This window comes from Embiotoca jacksoni, unplaced genomic scaffold, assembly GCF_022577435.1.
Source record: "Embiotoca jacksoni isolate LCO1_2020_lvr unplaced genomic scaffold, fEmbJac1.0.p SCAF_7, whole genome shotgun sequence".
NCBI lineage: Eukaryota > Metazoa > Chordata > Actinopteri > Embiotocidae > Embiotoca > Embiotoca jacksoni.
In genome coordinates this window covers 15835015-15852179 of record NW_027185425.1, presented here as the reverse complement: position 1 = coordinate 15852179, position 17165 = coordinate 15835015, and the positions used below count along the sequence as shown (strand labels likewise).

Below are 17165 nucleotides of genomic sequence, written 5' to 3'. Positions count from 1 at the left end.
GGACAGAGCAGCTCTGTGGTCTTTTATATATTAAAAAAAAAAGATGGTTTGTTTTGTGTACCCTAAAGGAACTGAACGTGAATTTCTTACTAGGAAAACAGTATTTCCAAGCAGCACCTGAAGGCAGCATAAAACCCACAGGATATGCACTTTTGTTCTGATTTTCTGTCAGAAACAAGGTTTTAGACAGAATCATGAAAATGCATAAAGCTGATTTAAAGTCTGGGAGGTGACAACTATATATATAAATAGCGTTAATAGAAACATGCTATAAAATGAAAACAAATTAACTACTGTATCGACAGTATTCCTTGATGTCTGTCAAAATAAATTATAACAAAAAAAAATGACATGTACACAGACTCAACAGCTTGCATTGCCACCAGCAAGACTTTCTTTAATAGTGATGATCAAAGTGAAAAGTGTGACACTGCCCCTTTGAGTAAAGAAAACAAACATGGTGGAACGATAGAAAGATAAAACAATGAGCTTTTTTTTTTTTCCAAAAACCTTTTCTTCTTTCTACACAAACTTGTAAAAGCAACTCGAGAACTGAATTCACAACGCCAGAGCGATCTACAAACAATACTTTTTTTTTTTCTTTTCTTTTTTTTTTTTAAATCATCAGGTAGGTGACATGACAGCACAACATGGTCATATGGTTCAGGGGGTAACCTTTTCCCAACACAGCACATTCACAGAGTCCCACCTGGTGGAGAACAAAGGAAACCAACTGAGCATGATTGGAGATATCAAAGAAGTGCCACTCAATAAAAAAAAAATAAAAAAAAGTCTTAATAAATAAAAGTGTGAATGAATAACACAATCAGTTTCAACGGACCATCCGCTGCTTCGTCGTGATCGGCCCCGAACCTTGTAAACACAACACCGTCCCAAATGTGTCCTAATGACAGAAAAAATAACAGCACTCTTCTGCGAACATTATCCTAGCTACATCGATTCAAAAAGTATGGATGGAAACCCAACATCAACACTTGGCACTTAAGAACGCAAATGAACTAAACGAAGAAAAAACATTCCTCAGTAAGTTAATGTACATCGTTGTAAACAACAAAATGCCAACTCTAAGGGCACGATAATAGACAATCAGTTTGGTTGGTGTTTGGCGTACCAAGACTGTGTCACCATTAGAATGACTTGTACCATGTCCAGTGATCAGCTTTTCCCTTTATATTGGCGTCAATTAGCTGCAAGAAGGTTCCAGTGTGTCTGATGTGACACTTTAATTGTTTCAGCCTTTGAATACTGACTTGCGCAAGTGAGAAACTTTTAACTCGTAGAAATGAAAACCAGGCGTGTCGGAATTAGAAAGAAAGAGAAAAAGAGAGAGCTTTTAGATCCCAGGATTGTAAAATATGCGGTTTCTGCATCTCAAAACGAGAAACTGCAAGGCACTGTTAAGATCTGCGAATAACGGTAACGCCCTGTTACCTCGACATCATTAAATCCCGTGAACGATATGGCCTAAAGCGGGGGTTCTAATTTGGTCCAGAGAGGGAGAAGAGTGGTGTCTGCAGCAAACGTTTTGGCAGTGCCAGGTCCAATCTAGCGGTAGTATTCTTATCACGGACAAAAAAAACTACTTCATCCACTTGGACAATCCATTAATCCAGCATAAAGAGACTAAACTGTATCTGAGGAACACGGCAAACTGTTCAATATCACGATTCTTTTTTTTCTTTTTTTCTTAGAAGAAGAAATGTACATTGTCATAACTGAACGGAAACATTACAAAACAATCACTGGTTGATATCAAAACATGAACAGTGTTACATTCATGTATCTCTCACAGGCCGGTACTTTACAGGTGAGCTTCCGATCCATCGTGCCATCATGAAAAGCCAATTGTATTTTCAAATTAAAAGCCTGGGGTGTCTGTTTATTATAGAAGGAAATATGGCTGTGAGAGAGAGAGAGAGAGAGAGAGAGAGGAGGGTGGGGTTTGGTTGGGGTGGGAGGGTGGGTCGCACTGTACATCGAAAAAGAAGACTGACATGAAGCGATGCATGGTGGCTCTTCAGGAGACATTTGGCCAACCAACTGTGTGTTCCTTTCTCCCCCCTTCAAACAGGTCGCGCTGTCTGATGGCTAAATCTCATAACTCCAAAATTATAAAAACTAAAATCTCCTTACACACAACCCCCTTCAAAATAATAGTTCTCATAATGGAACCAAAAAAAATAAAATAAAAAAAACAACAACAAAAAAACCCCGTCCAAATACACACATGTATGGAGGGGTTGTGTCTGTGTGTGATGTGTCAAGGGCCGGTAAACTCCAGAAATAACCCGAACTGGAACTGAGAGCCAAAGAAAAAGAAAAGAGAGAGAGAAAAAAAAGTTCTGTCTGACAACAAAGTGTGGATGTCAGAGTCACTTTTTGAGGGGCTGGTAGACTGAGGCGTTGGGGTCCAGGGAGGAGGGACTATTGTCCATGAACTTGGAGGAGTAGTGCGGGGTGACGGGGCTGAGGCTGCCGCCGTCCGACGAGTACGACAGGCTGGGCATCACCGCCATCACCTCTGCTATCTTCTGCTTCAGCTCGGCGATCTCCTGCTCCCTCTGGTGGATCTGGCCTGGAGGAGACGGCGGGACACGGAGACGGTCATGTCAGAGTGAGGTGGACATTTGTCCCAGAGTGTCTGAGCAGACTAAATCCCTGACAGCTCTACAGGTGCTTTTCTAAAGCTCAGAAAAGACTATTTCACTGACGACGTGAGTAGAGTTGGATGATATGGAGAAAATCCTCTATCAATGAAAGTGTCATTTTATATCACAGGACAGATATTAAACAAGACACTAGAATATTTACAGGAAAATTAACTGATTTCAGCCAATTCAAAAAAATGGACAAACTGATGGACGTCTTCACAGCACTATAAAAACAGTCTAAAACGTGTCAAATAAATTAGTCCTTATTACTAGATTGTCAACACTGGGCTTAAACAGCCAAAATGTTAAAACAAATGATGTTGGATTCATTTCTATCATTTTATGGCATATATGGATATGTCATCCACCGCTGAGAAGGCAGTGATATTTCATGAATCCACTATCTCGTATAAAAGCCACACTCAGACACTCACGGGATGTAGTTTTCTAGGAGACATTGCCTGCCCTTGTCAAGGACTTTAATTCAGTCCAGAGCACGTTTGTGAGTAATTTTCTAACACCTCCCCAGAACAGCTGAAATTACCAACTGTTTTTCAGCACACTTGCTGGACTACCAGCTTTTAGCCTTTTTTTTTTTTTTTTAAATTGGTGAAGTTAAAAGTATGCTGAATTAGCTCTTGGCACTTCCTGTTTGTAATGTACAGACAACTATCACCAGATTACTTTTATACTTAAGAAATGTGAAAACGTGATGATTTTCAGGCAGGCTCTGGGGTGTATTATTTTCTGTTCTTTCCCTTGTAGGTTAATTTGTGTATATTTGCTTTCTGTTTTGGTTTGTACTGATGAATGTTTTAGCCACAATGGGGCTAAAGTTGGCCTTTCACAAGCAAATGAGGATACTATTGAAGATACAGTCACTTGTACCGTCACCACATTATAGACCTTTCTCAGAGCTGACATTCTGACATTTCATAGCAGTGAACGTGTATCTTAATAACATTCAGAAGAAGTCAAGTCTGTAAATGTGACAGTGACTCCTGGGGTCAGTGACTGCAACCGATCCATCGTTAGAAGTATTAGTTTCACTAGTTTTCCGGCCACGACAAGTCAAACTGTCTGCTGTCAATAGTACAGAACTGTAACTGTAGTTCACCGACACACAGGCAGCCGTTGACAGCAACAAGCAAACAAGGTTTGAACACAATACATCATTTACAGCACCAGACTTTAGTAAACATTATTATCTAGTACTATTAATATGGCTTTAATTATCAAGTATAATGTGTTTTTCAGTCCGTGAAATAAACAAGTACATATTCTGTATTCTCTGAATATGTGGGGAATGTTTATGTCTGAGATGAGAAGATGAATAGTTCACATTTAACACTATGTTCTAACACATGGACCGCTGCCCTGATTTAACGGGACCGATTAGTATCCAATATAAAAACTTCTTCTATAATTATAAATAATTGATTTATTTCAATCATGTTAATAGGATCAAAGCAAACAAAGAGGAAGGCATGGGATCCATATTGAAATGATTTAAATCTGCTTTGTAAAAGCAATGAACAGTAATCACTTGATCCCACGAGACCACAGCAGCGGTACACGGTTTCAGACACTGTTGTTGTTGTTGTTCGGGCTTTGTGGTGCTGTGGTGACTGCTACTGGTGTATTGATTACACTTCCACTAATTAACATCAGTTTGTTTGTCCATTAGGTTACAGATGGTTAAGGGTGGAAATCGTTATGCTCAGAGATTAGATTAGAAATTGTTACATTCTGATGTGGTTTCAGCAACAAGTCATTTGGTGAGGATTTGATCTGCTTTATTTAAAGATGAGGTTCATTCAAGAGCTCTGAAGCAAAGACAATGATAAAAAAAAAACAACTAGGATGTTTTGAGAGAGACTAACAGTAACATGAATAATCTACAAGGAGAGCGCAGGCCTCCACCAAGGCCAGTCGTCCACTCTTCAGTGAATCTACACCTTCAATCACTTTATACGTCTAAATTATTCAAAAACTACTACAATGTTGTCAAAACACAGTTGTGTTGAGCTGAAGCCCGACATCTCAGCTGCTGTACAGCTTCCAGTTCTCCCCATTCAAACCACCGTCTCCGAGTGCTCCACAACAGCTTCAGTGTGAGCAAATACATGTGTATCTTTTTATGTATATATTTATGGTTATTGGTACCTGTGAACGTAGGCCTATAACGATGATGATAATTTCGTTGACTATTCATATTCAGAGTAATAATTAGCAATTTATTTGTTTTCTCTTCATTTCAAGCTACGATTGTAGTTTAGACCTAATCATAGTTTAATAATACACCTACAACTTATGTAAAAGAGACATTTTGTGGCAGCGGTGTTTGGTTTTGCTACTAAATCCATGATGTTATGAAGATCCACTGATTTTAATAAATGCTCATCGAGATGCAGTCAATCTAATTTTAGAAGTTATAAACAGTTGGCAGCGCTACTTCTCCACTCGTGTGCCAGTAAAGCATTGAAGAGGAAGGAAGTGCAAAGAGATGACGCCAGTCAAACCTCAAATGGTGGAATACGATGTGGAAATACCGATGGAAATATGATCTTTCTAATGGAGATGAATGGAAATGATTCTAATGCGAAATTATTGCAGTCAGCTCATATAATTGCGATCAGGCGATTGTGTGATAATTGTGACGGGCCAATGTGGATTGTGATACGGAGTCATTGTATTTCTAGAATGGCCTATCTTTTGTGACTAATCAACTTGACTGACACCTACTGGATTTTAAGATATATTGCATTTGCAAGGCTAAACGCCCTATCATGTAAAGTTAATGATCATGAAAAATTATTTGTGGATTCAGAGCCTCTCCAAAATAAAATGGCTTCTTTACGTCTCCGTGCTTCACCCTTCCACCAAGTTTCATGAAAATCAGGCTGGTAGTTTGTCTATAATCCTTCTGGCGCACAGACAAACAAACCGCAGTGAAAACATAAAAAAACCCTCCCTGTCAGAGGAGATCACATCATCCCCACGGATCTCCACCTACCTTGTGCGATCTCCAGCTGCCTCTTGGCGTCCCCCAGCGCAGAGAAGAGGTCCAGTTTGATCCTGGTTTCAGCACTGAGGCTGTTCTCCAGGTGCTGGGTCTTCTCCTGCATGGCTGACAGCGCTGACATCAACACCTCCGTGTCCTTCTCGTTCTCCTTGTACTTGCGCAGCTCCTTCATGATGACATGTAGAAGGGCAAATAAGACTTTCTGTGTATATTTGACAATCACTACAAGCTAAAACGTACACATTTTCATTCAAACCTTTGCCTCTGCTTCGCATTTGATGCAATTGCATGACACAGGATTACCCAAACTAAACGGCATATCATTTTAGTAAACGCAGGTTCTGGAGTACTGCAGCAGCTTCTTAACGGCAGATAAGAACATATAACCAGCTATATTCACAGCATCGTGGTAATGTATTTTTTTAACATATTTAATGATCTAGAATACATCCTCTGCATCAAACACTATTAATATAAAATAGCGGTGTTATCCAGTCTCACCTGACACTTTCCCTCCAGATCCCTAATCTGCTCCTCCTTCAGTTTCATGTCCATGCTGAGCTTCTTACACTCCGTCTCCAGCTCTCTGATGCGACCACGAAAAGAGTCGGTCGACTCCACTCTGTTGTACCGAAAATAAATAATTTTTTAAAGAGTGAAAGAAGCTGAAATGTTCAAGAGTCGGCCAACAGAAGGAACAAAGACTAGTACCTTGTTGCAGCAGCTAAAGCTACAGCTCTGGCGGCAGTGGCCTCCTCCATCTTCTTCCTCTTCCTCTCCTCAGCCAGCTGTTTCTCCACCAGAGCCCGAGCCTCCTGCTCGGCCTTGAGCCGCTTCTCCAGCTGGGAGATGGTCTGCTTATCCTTCTGCTTGGCCTGGACGGCGCTGTGGAGCCTATAGTGAGGGCAAGAGTATAGTTAATGTCAAATAAAACACTTTGCACTGGAGTATGAGATGGAGTGTTTGGTTTAAGGATTCACTTGTACTAATATTTTATCAGCTGCTACAGTCTCAATCTTCATGCTGGTTATGTTTGTAGGAATAAAACATTATCAATCCATTCAGTGCTAAATGATGCCTACTCAGTGGTTTGATTTGGAACATGGATTTTGAAATACATAGGCATGTACCAGGCTTGAAGGTTCTAATAATAATTAAAAAAAAAAAGCCTCTATCAAGTTGCATTATGGGAACTGTAGGCATCTTTGGAACTTGACCTTTGGAAGAAAAAAACAAAAACCTATCTCTTGTAAATCATCAAACATTTTACAGTAATGGTGCCCTAAAATGATTCTCTCTGAACAGCTGTCACAAAGGAAAAAATGGAAGTCTATCTGTGAAAAATCTCATGAACCGAGGTCATGGTTAATCGAAATGTAATCCCATGGCAACTGGTACGGCCTGAAATTCCTGAAGATGCTTTACCTCTCATCCAAAAGGCTTCTCCAGTTGTAACTCACTGACTGGAGTGAATAGTCACTCATTTGAGGACAACGATGTACACATCTTGTCCAGGTAATCGATGGTTTGAAATAGATCGAGATAGATGGTTTGAAAGACGCAATCTACATCAGACTGGTGCAGATACCTCTAAACAGACGAGGTGGGCTACAACACCTCTTATCAGCCACTTGCAATGCAGTCCTGAGGTCCTTTCACAGAAGCTCAACACCCATTTACACCAGGACTAACTGCGAGTCCCTAAAGGACTCACAAGATGGCTGGGTGGATCTAATATGTGACCTCATTGCCTCTCAAGGTGCTAACGACCCCCCTATAAAAAGGTTAAAGCCTCGGACCCCCCTCCAGTCAGTTAAAACCGAAGAAGCCTTTCAGATTAGAGGTGAATCATCTCCAGTCCAGTTGCCTTTGGAATAACATTTAGATGGGAAAAACAAGATGCAAAGATTGAGTTGAAGGGATGATTTCATATTCAATGCGTATACATGCACCCACTTGTTCTGTAGCAGCTCGTTGTCCTGGCGCAGCTGGCCCAGCTCAGAGCGCAGGCTGCGGTCCTGGCTGCTCAGGGAGGAGAGCTGACTCCGCAGCTCCGACTCCAGCTGCCTGTTGGCCTGGAGATCTGCCTTCAGACGCTTCACATCCTGCTCCAACCTGTGAGGAGAGACCGCACGATGGCAACACACAGTTATTCGAACATAGAAGGTGCAGCCACAATCATTTCAGCACTTTCCGTGTTGGAATATGAATATCATCTGCAGCTACACACACACACACACACACACACACACACACACACACACTTCCCCTCCCTGATCTTTAGTTTCCCTCCTTTTTTTGGATTCTTATTTGTAATCCTTTTCGAGGTTGTGTAATTGTTCTATTGTGAGCTTTTGTCAGTTCTGCCTGTAGCTAACTGATCAAGTGAAGCAAAATTGTACCGGCCAATTTACTTCAATCAAGTGTAGCTGTTAACGGGGCATAATGAAACTGAGGCTGGATGCATTGGCGGTGCGTGAGAAGTAAATAAGAATGGATTATGTCCGTGTGTCTCTTACCGGACGAGAGCGTCTGGTTTGCCCAGCTGGTTGTTGGGGATGCAGTTCTCCACCGGATCCTTCTGTCCTTTCCCCGCCCCCTTTTGCTTCTTCTCGTTCTTATTGGCTGAGGAGCCTGGCGGCACGCTGCCGTTCGCCGAGCTGTGATTGCGTGGAGACGAGTTGCTGCCCCCGCCTCCGCTGGCATTTTTGTAGTTCTTCCCCGTCCCCCCCACCTCCTCTTTAGAAGAGGTGTGTGTGCTGGTGTCGGCGTGTGTGTTTTCTCCTGCCAGGTCGTTATTCAGTCTCTTTGCCCCGACGTAGTTCTCAATGTACTCTGCCTCCTGTAGTTTGGAGTCCAGTGCGTGTATAATACTGTTGTTATTGATCCCGATTGTGTTCTGTTTTTTGCCCTCGCGCTCTTTTGCGGTACTGTCCTTCCCTTTTTCCCGGTACTCCAGTTCCGGTAACGGGACCGAGGTGCTTTTCTTTCCAGGAGGTGCTCCGTTCTGGGATACTACTGTGGGCTCTACCTCCGAGATCCCTTTAGCTAAAGCAGCTGGGTGAGAGCAAGCATATGAAGTGTTAGAAAACATATGCAAACATATTGGACAGATTTAACCAAATTCAAAAGCAGACTGGAAACATGTTTGGCCATAAACACAGACTAAATGGTGACCTTGATTCACCGATAAACAACAGAGAAAATCCCTGACAAGATTTGTAGAGAGCCTAATAGCAGTAGGCGGCTACAGGAGCCTTTTTTTTTCTCCTTTGTATTAACTACTAAATAGTCAAGAGTGTTTGGTGCACTCTGTGGTGCATTCCCATGTTTGCTTCAGGTTGATTCAGCAGGTGTAAAAGTGCCAATCGAACTCGAGCGCCGACTACAAATTTGCAGGAAAACTAAGTCCTAGGTCTGAATCTGTGTTGGTGTGTGGTTTGAAAGCAAAGAAGGGCAAACACAGCACTCGGTGGTAGCAGGTTCAGGATTTTAGCTTAAATTCTAAACATGAACTATTGCTAACTTGTGGACTTTTAACACAGTGATCTGTATAAGCAGCTGGTAGCCATAAAAACGTCAGCACATGAGTGTGGTGATTATTTGTTTGGCCAGTCAGTGAAAGAGTTCAATGATGAGAGTGTCGAGCCCGTTCCGTACTTCATAATGTAACGCAGTGAAACGTGGCAGCACAGTAAGTATTACACGTCTAAATGTTTGTCAATGATGGAACATTTGAGGCGGAGTTGCAATTATGGTCTGAAATAATTAGTCGATCAACCAACAGAAAACTGGACTTCAACTATTTTTATAACAAATCAGTAATTTAAGTCTGTAGTCAGCATTTTACACACAAAAATGCCAAACATTTCCCTGTTTCAATCTTTTTAATGTGAGGATTTTAATCCTGTCTTTGTCTTATGTGATCATGAACAGAACCTTTTAGGATTTTTGGGATTATTGGCTGGAAGAAACAAGCAACATGATGACATCATCTTGGGCTTCAGAAAACAGTGATGGCATCAATATTAAACGAGAAAAATAAAGTCAACACATTACTCGATAATGAAATCAAGCTTCAGTTGCAACCCTTTGTTGCAGCCTGTGCTGTTAAGGCTCATAATCTGTCATTTCATCATGAGCTGGGACACAAGGGTGAATAGACACACACATAAGTTTCTGCAAAAAATACCAAAATGCAGAATGACTCCACGTACTGGCACTTTAAAATAGCAAGTTTAAGTTCACGACTTGAGACGCAGCCCTGCTCTTGGTTTTAATGGTCGGCATGAAAGGAAACTACAGGTGTGAAAGCACCTTTTTAGATTTAAAGTTTTATAAATACATATATAACCACTGTATCACAATGTGTCCACTGAATTGATTGATTAACCCATTAAATGCACATTCCAGTGAAAGTAACTTCTTCTGGATTCATGCCATTTTACTGACAGTGTGTCGCCCTGTTTTATTCCACCGTAGGTATAGTGATGTGTGTTTCATGCATATTTGTGTCTCACCCTCTTCTGCCTCGCGCTCTTGCCTCTGCAGCATCTGTTGCTCTGGCGGTAAAGCCTGCTGTAGAAGCTGCATGTAGAACTCATTCTCTTTTTGCACTTCTTTCTGTTTCCTCAGTCGCATCTTGTAGCTGACGTAGCTCTTAAAGCCGAAGCCTAGAGTCACGACTGGATAGCCGATACTGGAAGGTGAGGAGAAACGATGAAAGCACACATCCACTCTATGCGTGTAAATATATAATTTTTTTTATAATTCCCCCCGCTATTTATCATTGACAATACTGGAAACTTGCAAGGCAGTGAGAAAAACACAACGATAAATGCTGTTTACCAGTGAGCAGCAAAGGGGCGACACAGATCTACATGAAAGTTCTTCAGATCTTTGAACCGTATGGCAGCTTCGATGTACACAAACAGGATCCACAGCGATACAGTAGGTAGACAGACTCCTCTCTCTGCATTGGGGGGGAAAAAAGAGACAAGAAAAGAATAAAAAAAAAACAACTCTGCACTCTTGGGTCTCGCTCTGAAGAAACTTGGCAGCTCTGAATTTCTTGTGCACCAAGTCTTTGAGGTGAAAGTGGCTGTTTGGCTGCCAGAAGGAGAATACAATTTTTTTTTTTTTAAATCACACAAAAAAAAAAATCCACAGAAAACTTGGACTAACCTGTGTGCCAGACATACTGGACCCATACGTAGGTGCTGGCAGCGAAAAACAGCCATTGGACGGGAATGAAGAGGAGGCATATGATGTCTGATGTGAACGCCACACATACGAAGAAGACAGAGAACGCCTGTGTGCAGGAGAAGAGACACAGAGTTAAATGTTTCATCTTTGACGGTTCAGTCCAGACCAGCTCAGGGGTGAGTCAAAAAGGGACGGGTTTTTTTGTGTTTTTTTTTTTTTTTCCCCTTTTTTTGGGGGGGGAAGGGAGAGGATGTCATACAAACAAGCTCTTACCAGCCCCTGGTATCTGAAGGAGTCGTAGACACTCCTAATGAAAAGCCAGAAGGGCCACAGGTACTCAAACCGGAACTCCAGCACAAAGTCGGCCAGCAGAACCAACACCCACACGACCAGGAACTTCAGGTACAGGAACGTACTGTGGAGACAAGACGAAAACATGTCACAAATAAATAATTAAACAGAGACACAAGAAAAGGACACAAAAAGGAGACAGGGCTTATGATGGATTTCGATGGTTTAACGACAAAGCATCTGGACATCGAGTTTCTACATCAGTGCTGTGTGTTTACAAGAACCACGTTCAGGGTGACTTACAGACGGTGTTACCTCTAGATTTGAAGGCAGCAATGCAGCAGTGAGCACGGATGCAAATCCATATCCCCAACAATAATGATAATGCGCTTATATTGACATGTCTGGACATGTTGGCTGCTTGAAGCACAGCTGGTCTGGCTTGCCGTCAATCAGTCTGTGGAAGACACGCCATTGCGATATAGCACGAATAATATGTGGCTTTACACGGTCGGGTTGGAAATGTCTTCTTTCACGTGTTCAAATGCAGCCGTCCTCCAGACAAAGCACAGGTGAGAAGCATCGACGGCTAACCCCGGACGGAAAACGAGCGCCTCTGACATCGCCGCTGTCATCTCGAGCTCCAAAAATGATTATTATTTTATTTTTTTTCGCACAAGTTCACGCTCTTTTTCTTTTTTTTAAATGTTAAACTGAAAACAGATCCACTGAGCATAATTTACACTTAACACCCGCAGAGGTACCGGTTACACAAATCCTATAAATACGAACACAGTTTGAATTTAAAGCGCCTGGCTAAGGACAGACGGTGCATGACATGCCTCACGAGTTCACGTCAACCCGGGGCCTTTAATCGCAACAACACGCGGGCATGTTCATTCAGCTCCGACGCGACACCGAACCAAAGCGTGCAGGAATATGAACGCGGCGGAGGCTGGCAGCCCCGTCTTGACAAAACGCAAGAGAGGCGCCATACTTGTACAACACCGTCCCTCCAGCCCCTGGTCTGTACCTGCTATATATACCCTCGGTGATTCGGTTCCGTTTTAACGGCCGTCGGAGTTTGCTGCAGTCCGCATTGCGCCGCTTCATCCTCCCCCTGTTGATTCGCTTGTGATATCGGTCGGGTAACTGGAACTGGAAATGTCATTCGCTCATCCTAATAGTCACGCTACTTCAATTAACCACCATTGTTGTTGTTTTATGCACATGAAACAAAGAAATAAATAAAAACAGTCCGCGGAAGGCCCTCCCCCTTTTCGCGACACGCCGCGTTGCCCGGCGGACGTCTGACGTCACGCCACCGTCGAAGTGCGCGCTGGTTAGTCATGGCTGCCCCCTATGAGTCGAGGCGTTTCTCTTAACTTTACATGTTTTATATTCTTTTCTGAGCGGTAAGTGGGACTCTTAACGCGTGCCAGTGGTTTGGTTTAAATTCGCCGCTACAGTTTATGATGTAGCCGCTACTCGGACGTTAATATAAGTGTGTCTGCCTCACTTTCCATAGTAAAATGTCTCCATGCTTACTCTACCATGCTTGTTTTGTCAGTCTTGGTCGATCTCGAAATTTTTTTTCCTTTATCTGAGCTGTTTTTAGCTGCGACGTCACGGTTTAAAATAATATGTAATTTGATTTAAAGGTGGTGTCATTCGAAAATAATCTGGGGTTGTTTTGAATGAGGATAAACCCAGTAGGACCTCACGTTTGAAGTGATTAAAATCAGTGAAGTTTTAAATTAAGTTTGGCATCGTGGTGCCTTTGAAAAGACAATGAATGGAAAATAATATATTTTCCATTGCACAAGTTTACGCAATATACAAGTTTCATGTTGGGGTTGTTGCAATTACAGATCCAAAATTGTTTTGTTTTTAAACAGATGATGTGTACCGAGGACAAGATGGAGGAAATGGTGCCATCTGCTGAGGAAGAAGAAAAGCGGGAGGAAGAGATGGAAGAAAATGAAGATGGAGAGGATGAAGTAAAGGAAGAAGAAGCAAAGCCACAAGCCACAGATAAAAAGACTCCGTTACCCGTTGCGGCGAAGGAAGACGAAGCAAAGCCAGAAGCCACAGATAAAAAAACTCCGTTACCTGTTGCGCCAAAGGAGAAGAAGCCGGATGATGTCCTGAACCTCAACAATGAGGTGGTGAAGATGAGGAAGGAGGTGAAGAGGTTGAGGGCTTTGATCATCAGGAAACTGACACGTCAGATTGCTGCCCTGAAGAAGAAGAAAGGGAAAGAGACAGAAGTTGAGAGTAATCAGAGGAGAGCAGCGAGACTGCTGGAGGAGGTCCACGCCATGAAGAGCCTCTCGCCAGACCTGGTCAGTTTATCTTGTTTACTTCTCTGCAAATTAAATATCCTGTTCACACCTGGTATTAACAAGCGTGCTGCTTGGTCTGATCACAGGTGGACAGCACGGCTCCAAATACATCAGTTCAAGTGACTCCTTGGGATCGGATATTACATCTCTGCTGTATATGCAAATAAACATAAACATTAGTAAATATTCAAGTAAGCAAACATGTAAACATTTACAGAAATGCAGAAGAAAGGAGGTGATGCAACAGGCATTTAACAAAATAAGATATTCTTGCTTACTTAAGCCTCAATTTAAGGGTTAGCCTACGAATGACAGATTCCAAATTTGTAAATCATTACTGTCAATTATTCTACCAATATATGTTGTCATACAGAATTTGAAGTGTTCTCAAAGAAATACAGTCAATAATCCCATATCCCAATCTGTTTCTTCTCTTCTATTTTCATTTTGTCATGAAGCCCAACTGGTTTTGAAAAAGTGCTTTGTAAATGAATGTGATTGTCATGAAAGGCTTCAGACCCCTGACCTTGTATTGCCCCTTTAATGAAAAGTGTATTTTGGGTAGAAAGATTCATATTATTACAATAGACATAGATGCAGTGAATGCATGTTGCAGCAGACAGAGACAAACAATCGACTGAGTAAGTGAAGAGCGTTGGACATTAAATGTTTGCAATTTTGTGTTTGAAACCCTGTCAGACTCCGATGTTTGTTAGACATTACAGATAAGGTCCTTCGTTGTGGTTAAAGTTGAAGCCATCTGCGTCCCAAAATAACTCTGAATGTGGTCTGAGCAGATTTGTTTTTTAAAAGCGTCCTGGGTGCATTCACACCTGTCCTGTTCACTGTGATCAGATCAAACGAGATGCATTTCAATGCCGTGGGTGAACATTGCCAAAGGGAAACCACAAATTCAGTCGTGGTTTCAAAATCAAATAGTTATTTAAGATTTATGATCTTTTCTTGCAAAGCATCTGATTCTATGACTTTTTTCTTCTCTTCGGCAGGTGACCAAGACAGCCTTGCAGAAGAATCTCAACTTTGAGCAGGTGTGCAAAAACCCCAAGTCTAACATCGCTGACCGGGCTATAGCGCGCATCGCCACCCACCCTCAGTTCAGCAAGAAGATTGACAGCATCAAAGCTGCTGTGAAAGCCTTCAAAGAGGAGCGAATGAAGGGTGGGAAGCAGGGTGGAAAGGGAAAAGTGCAAAATCAAGCTGGAAAGGCAACTCTACCGTTACCAGACAAACGGGGAGGAAAAGAGAGTCAGAAAAACAATGAAGACAAAGCGGTGGAGCAAAAGGAAATCACAGACGGTGAGGAAGGAGTTGATGCCCGTAAAGACACTGAAGATGCAACTGTTGTTGAAACTGGAAAGAAAATAGAGAAAGAAATTGGTTTGGCTGGTACCGCGGATATTCAAATGCAAGAAATGCCAGAGTCTGAGAGTGTAAAACCAGCATCAGTAAAAAGTAGTGATGTAAAGGACACGGTGGAAAATAAAACTCAAAATAAAGCTGCTGAAAAGAAACCAAGTCTTAAGCCCGCCCCTGCAGCGCCCCAGAAAACTACAGCTGACGAAGAGAGTGATTTAGAGTCGTCGGATGATGAGGAGAAAGAGTACTTTGATGACAGCACAGAGGAGCGCTTCCACAAGCAGTCCTCGCAGTCAGAGGAGAGCGACGATGACGACTTCTTTGTGGGAAAGGTGAGCACAGTCAAGAAGAAGAAGAAACAGAGCGACGTGGAAGGAGAGGAGAAGGTGGACAAAGTGGGAAAGGACTCCACGGACAAGGTGAAAGCTAAAGACAAACTGCAGAGAGAACTTGATGAGCTTCAGTCCAGGCTAAAGCCTAAAGCGGCCAGGCTTCAGTCTGCTTTCTGTTCCTCCCTGGCTGGGACGAAGGCTGGTGGGGGCGGGGGAGCGGGTGGAGGGAGAGGTGGGGATAATAAATCTAGGGGCCAAGGAAAACCAAAAGGCAGCAGTGGTATGAATAGAGATTTTAGTAAACCGTTCCAAAAGCAGGAGAGAGGAAAGGAAAAGAATTCAGGGTCCAAGTACAGCCAGCTCCACCTCGAAGGCAGACGCCCTCCGACTGAGGAGAGAGGCTTTGCATCTGCCGATAGAGGGAGGGGCCGAGGCAGAGGTGGCCCGCCAAGGCAAAGGGATCACAGGGGTGGAGGTTTCTTTTCTCATCAGGCACCGCAGCAGGCACTGCATCCATCCTGGGAGGCCAGTAAGAAGAGGAAGGAGCAGCAAGGACAAATCCTGGCCTTCCAGGGGAAGAAGATTAAGTTTGATGATGATGACTGAAATCATTTCTTGTTTGTTAATACCGAGTACACACCTGTGATTGATTTGTGTTGTCTTACATGCTGGTGAGGTAGAAAGGTTGTATAAAGTGTGGAAACATATTTCTAATCCCGGTTAAAGATACCACACCGAGATTTTTGGATGAAATATTATACAGGATGTTAAGATATTGTGTTTTCAAGCAGTGAAATGAGTCTCCTAGGAAAGCTTTTTTTTTTTTTTTGCTCATGTTGACCAGTTAGTTGCAATTTAAGAAACAAGTAATTTGTAAGGATATGCTTTAGTAATGTGTATTTTTTGATTTGGTTTTAACGTATACACATCTCTCTCTGACACTGTTCTGCTACTTTGACATCACGAGAGCCGACTGATACTGGATTTTTGGGGCTGATACCGATATTAGGGAGTAAAACAAATTAATATATTGATATATCAGCTGCCATATTTTTTGCAATGATCCCTCAAATGTATTTATCAAACACCTGGGACACTGGTGACAAAGACATGACGTTTTACAGTTTATTGTCCACACTGACATCAGTGCACTGGAACATTAAAGTTCCCTAAAAACATGTTTAGTTCATCGAAGGCAGCTTTTTCTGCATTATATTTGTATCAAAAGTTTTCATGTTGGCAAATATCGGCCACACTGATACAGATATATCTGTGATAGGCCAATATCGGCCTCTAAATTGAACTGCCTTGTATATCGGTCAGGCTCTACTCATAAGGCATGTATACTTTTCAGTTCCAATAATGGCAATTCTTGTTAGTTATTCTGCACATTCCCATCTATGAAACCCATGTAATATCCACAGAAGCCCAAACTTAATATGACCCATTCTTGTTTATGGTCTCATAATATTAGATGTATTTTAACAGTATATAAAATATTAAAGTTTACGTTTACAGGTTCAGTCCTTATCTTTCTTCTTAAAGGTTGTCAAATAACTGCATCACAGAAAATGTTATTAAAACCATTAAACAGATGCAGCAAAAAACGGTAAACACCATTTTCTGCATATTTCTTGCCGAGCTCCGTGCTCATTGGTCAGTTCTGGCTACGTCAGACGCACACGGCGCTGCGCGCTCACTACTGACCAATAGGAGTCCACATGCAAATCTGGTTTGAAACTGTCCCGGGGAATCCGTGTTTCCCGCGAAGAACGTGTACTCCCCGTGCATCTGGAAGTATTTTTGTTCGCGTTATTTGCGGACATAATTTGAACAGCGCAGTGACGGTACCGTCAGCTACATTTTGTACAAGCGGTAGAAATGAAAAGTGACGGGACGTTAGCGCTGCACGAGGTGA

The 17165-nt window shown here is 42.3% G+C and overlaps 2 protein-coding genes across 4 annotated transcripts; one reads left to right on the top strand and one right to left on the bottom strand.

The window, feature by feature from the left end:
• Nucleotides 1–363: 363 nt before the first annotated feature.
• Nucleotides 364–12472, bottom strand: maco1a (macoilin 1a). The gene is made up of 11 exons (XM_069176040.1): nucleotides 12227–12472; nucleotides 11176–11317; nucleotides 10882–11008; nucleotides 10546–10669; nucleotides 10218–10396; nucleotides 8217–8754; nucleotides 7654–7812; nucleotides 6409–6591; nucleotides 6199–6319; nucleotides 5689–5863; nucleotides 364–2596 (listed from the first exon to the last, which is right to left on the bottom strand). Exons 1-11 carry the CDS (start codon nucleotides 12304–12306, stop codon nucleotides 2394–2396), a joined length of 2031 nt encoding a protein of 676 aa, XP_069032141.1. The 5' UTR covers nucleotides 12307–12472; the 3' UTR covers nucleotides 364–2393.
• srfbp1 (serum response factor binding protein 1) lies at nucleotides 11714–16770 on the top strand. Of its 3 annotated transcripts, none has more exons than XM_069176043.1 (3): nucleotides 11714–11765; nucleotides 13092–13538; nucleotides 14546–16770. In XM_069176043.1, the coding sequence occupies exons 2-3, from the start codon at nucleotides 13092–13094 to the stop codon at nucleotides 15851–15853; spliced, it is 1755 nt and encodes a 584-aa protein (XP_069032144.1). In that variant the 5' UTR covers nucleotides 11714–11765; the 3' UTR covers nucleotides 15854–16770. The 3 variants fall into 3 exon arrangements, with proteins under 3 accessions (XP_069032144.1, XP_069032142.1, XP_069032143.1); XM_069176041.1 differs by lacking the exon at nucleotides 11714–11765 and adding an exon at nucleotides 12020–12218; XM_069176042.1 differs by lacking the exon at nucleotides 11714–11765 and adding an exon at nucleotides 12414–12608.
• The last annotated feature ends 395 nt before the right edge of the window (nucleotides 16771–17165 follow it).

Bases quoted from the DNA above. Each gene is read 5' to 3' on its own strand.
- srfbp1 (XM_069176041.1), top strand. From the start codon at position 12,027: ATGACATGCCTCACGAGTTCACGTCAACCCGGGGCCTTTAATCGCAAC. The intron at 12,219-13,091 runs GTCTGTACCTGC...GTTTTTAAACAG, and splicing joins CACCGTCCCTCCAGCCCCTG to ATGATGTGTACCGAGGACAA. The intron at 13,539-14,545 runs GTCAGTTTATCT...TCTCTTCGGCAG, and splicing joins AGAGCCTCTCGCCAGACCTG to GTGACCAAGACAGCCTTGCA.
- maco1a (XM_069176040.1), bottom strand. From the start codon at position 12,306: ATGAAGCGGCGCAATGCGGACTGCAGCAAACTCCGACGGCCGTTAAAA. The intron at 10,670-10,881 runs GTTAGTCCAAGT...CCCCCAATGCAG, and splicing joins CCAGTATGTCTGGCACACAG to AGAGAGGAGTCTGTCTACCT. The intron at 8,755-10,217 runs GTGAGACACAAA...GCTCTCACCCAG, and splicing joins AGAGCGCGAGGCAGAAGAGG to CTGCTTTAGCTAAAGGGATC.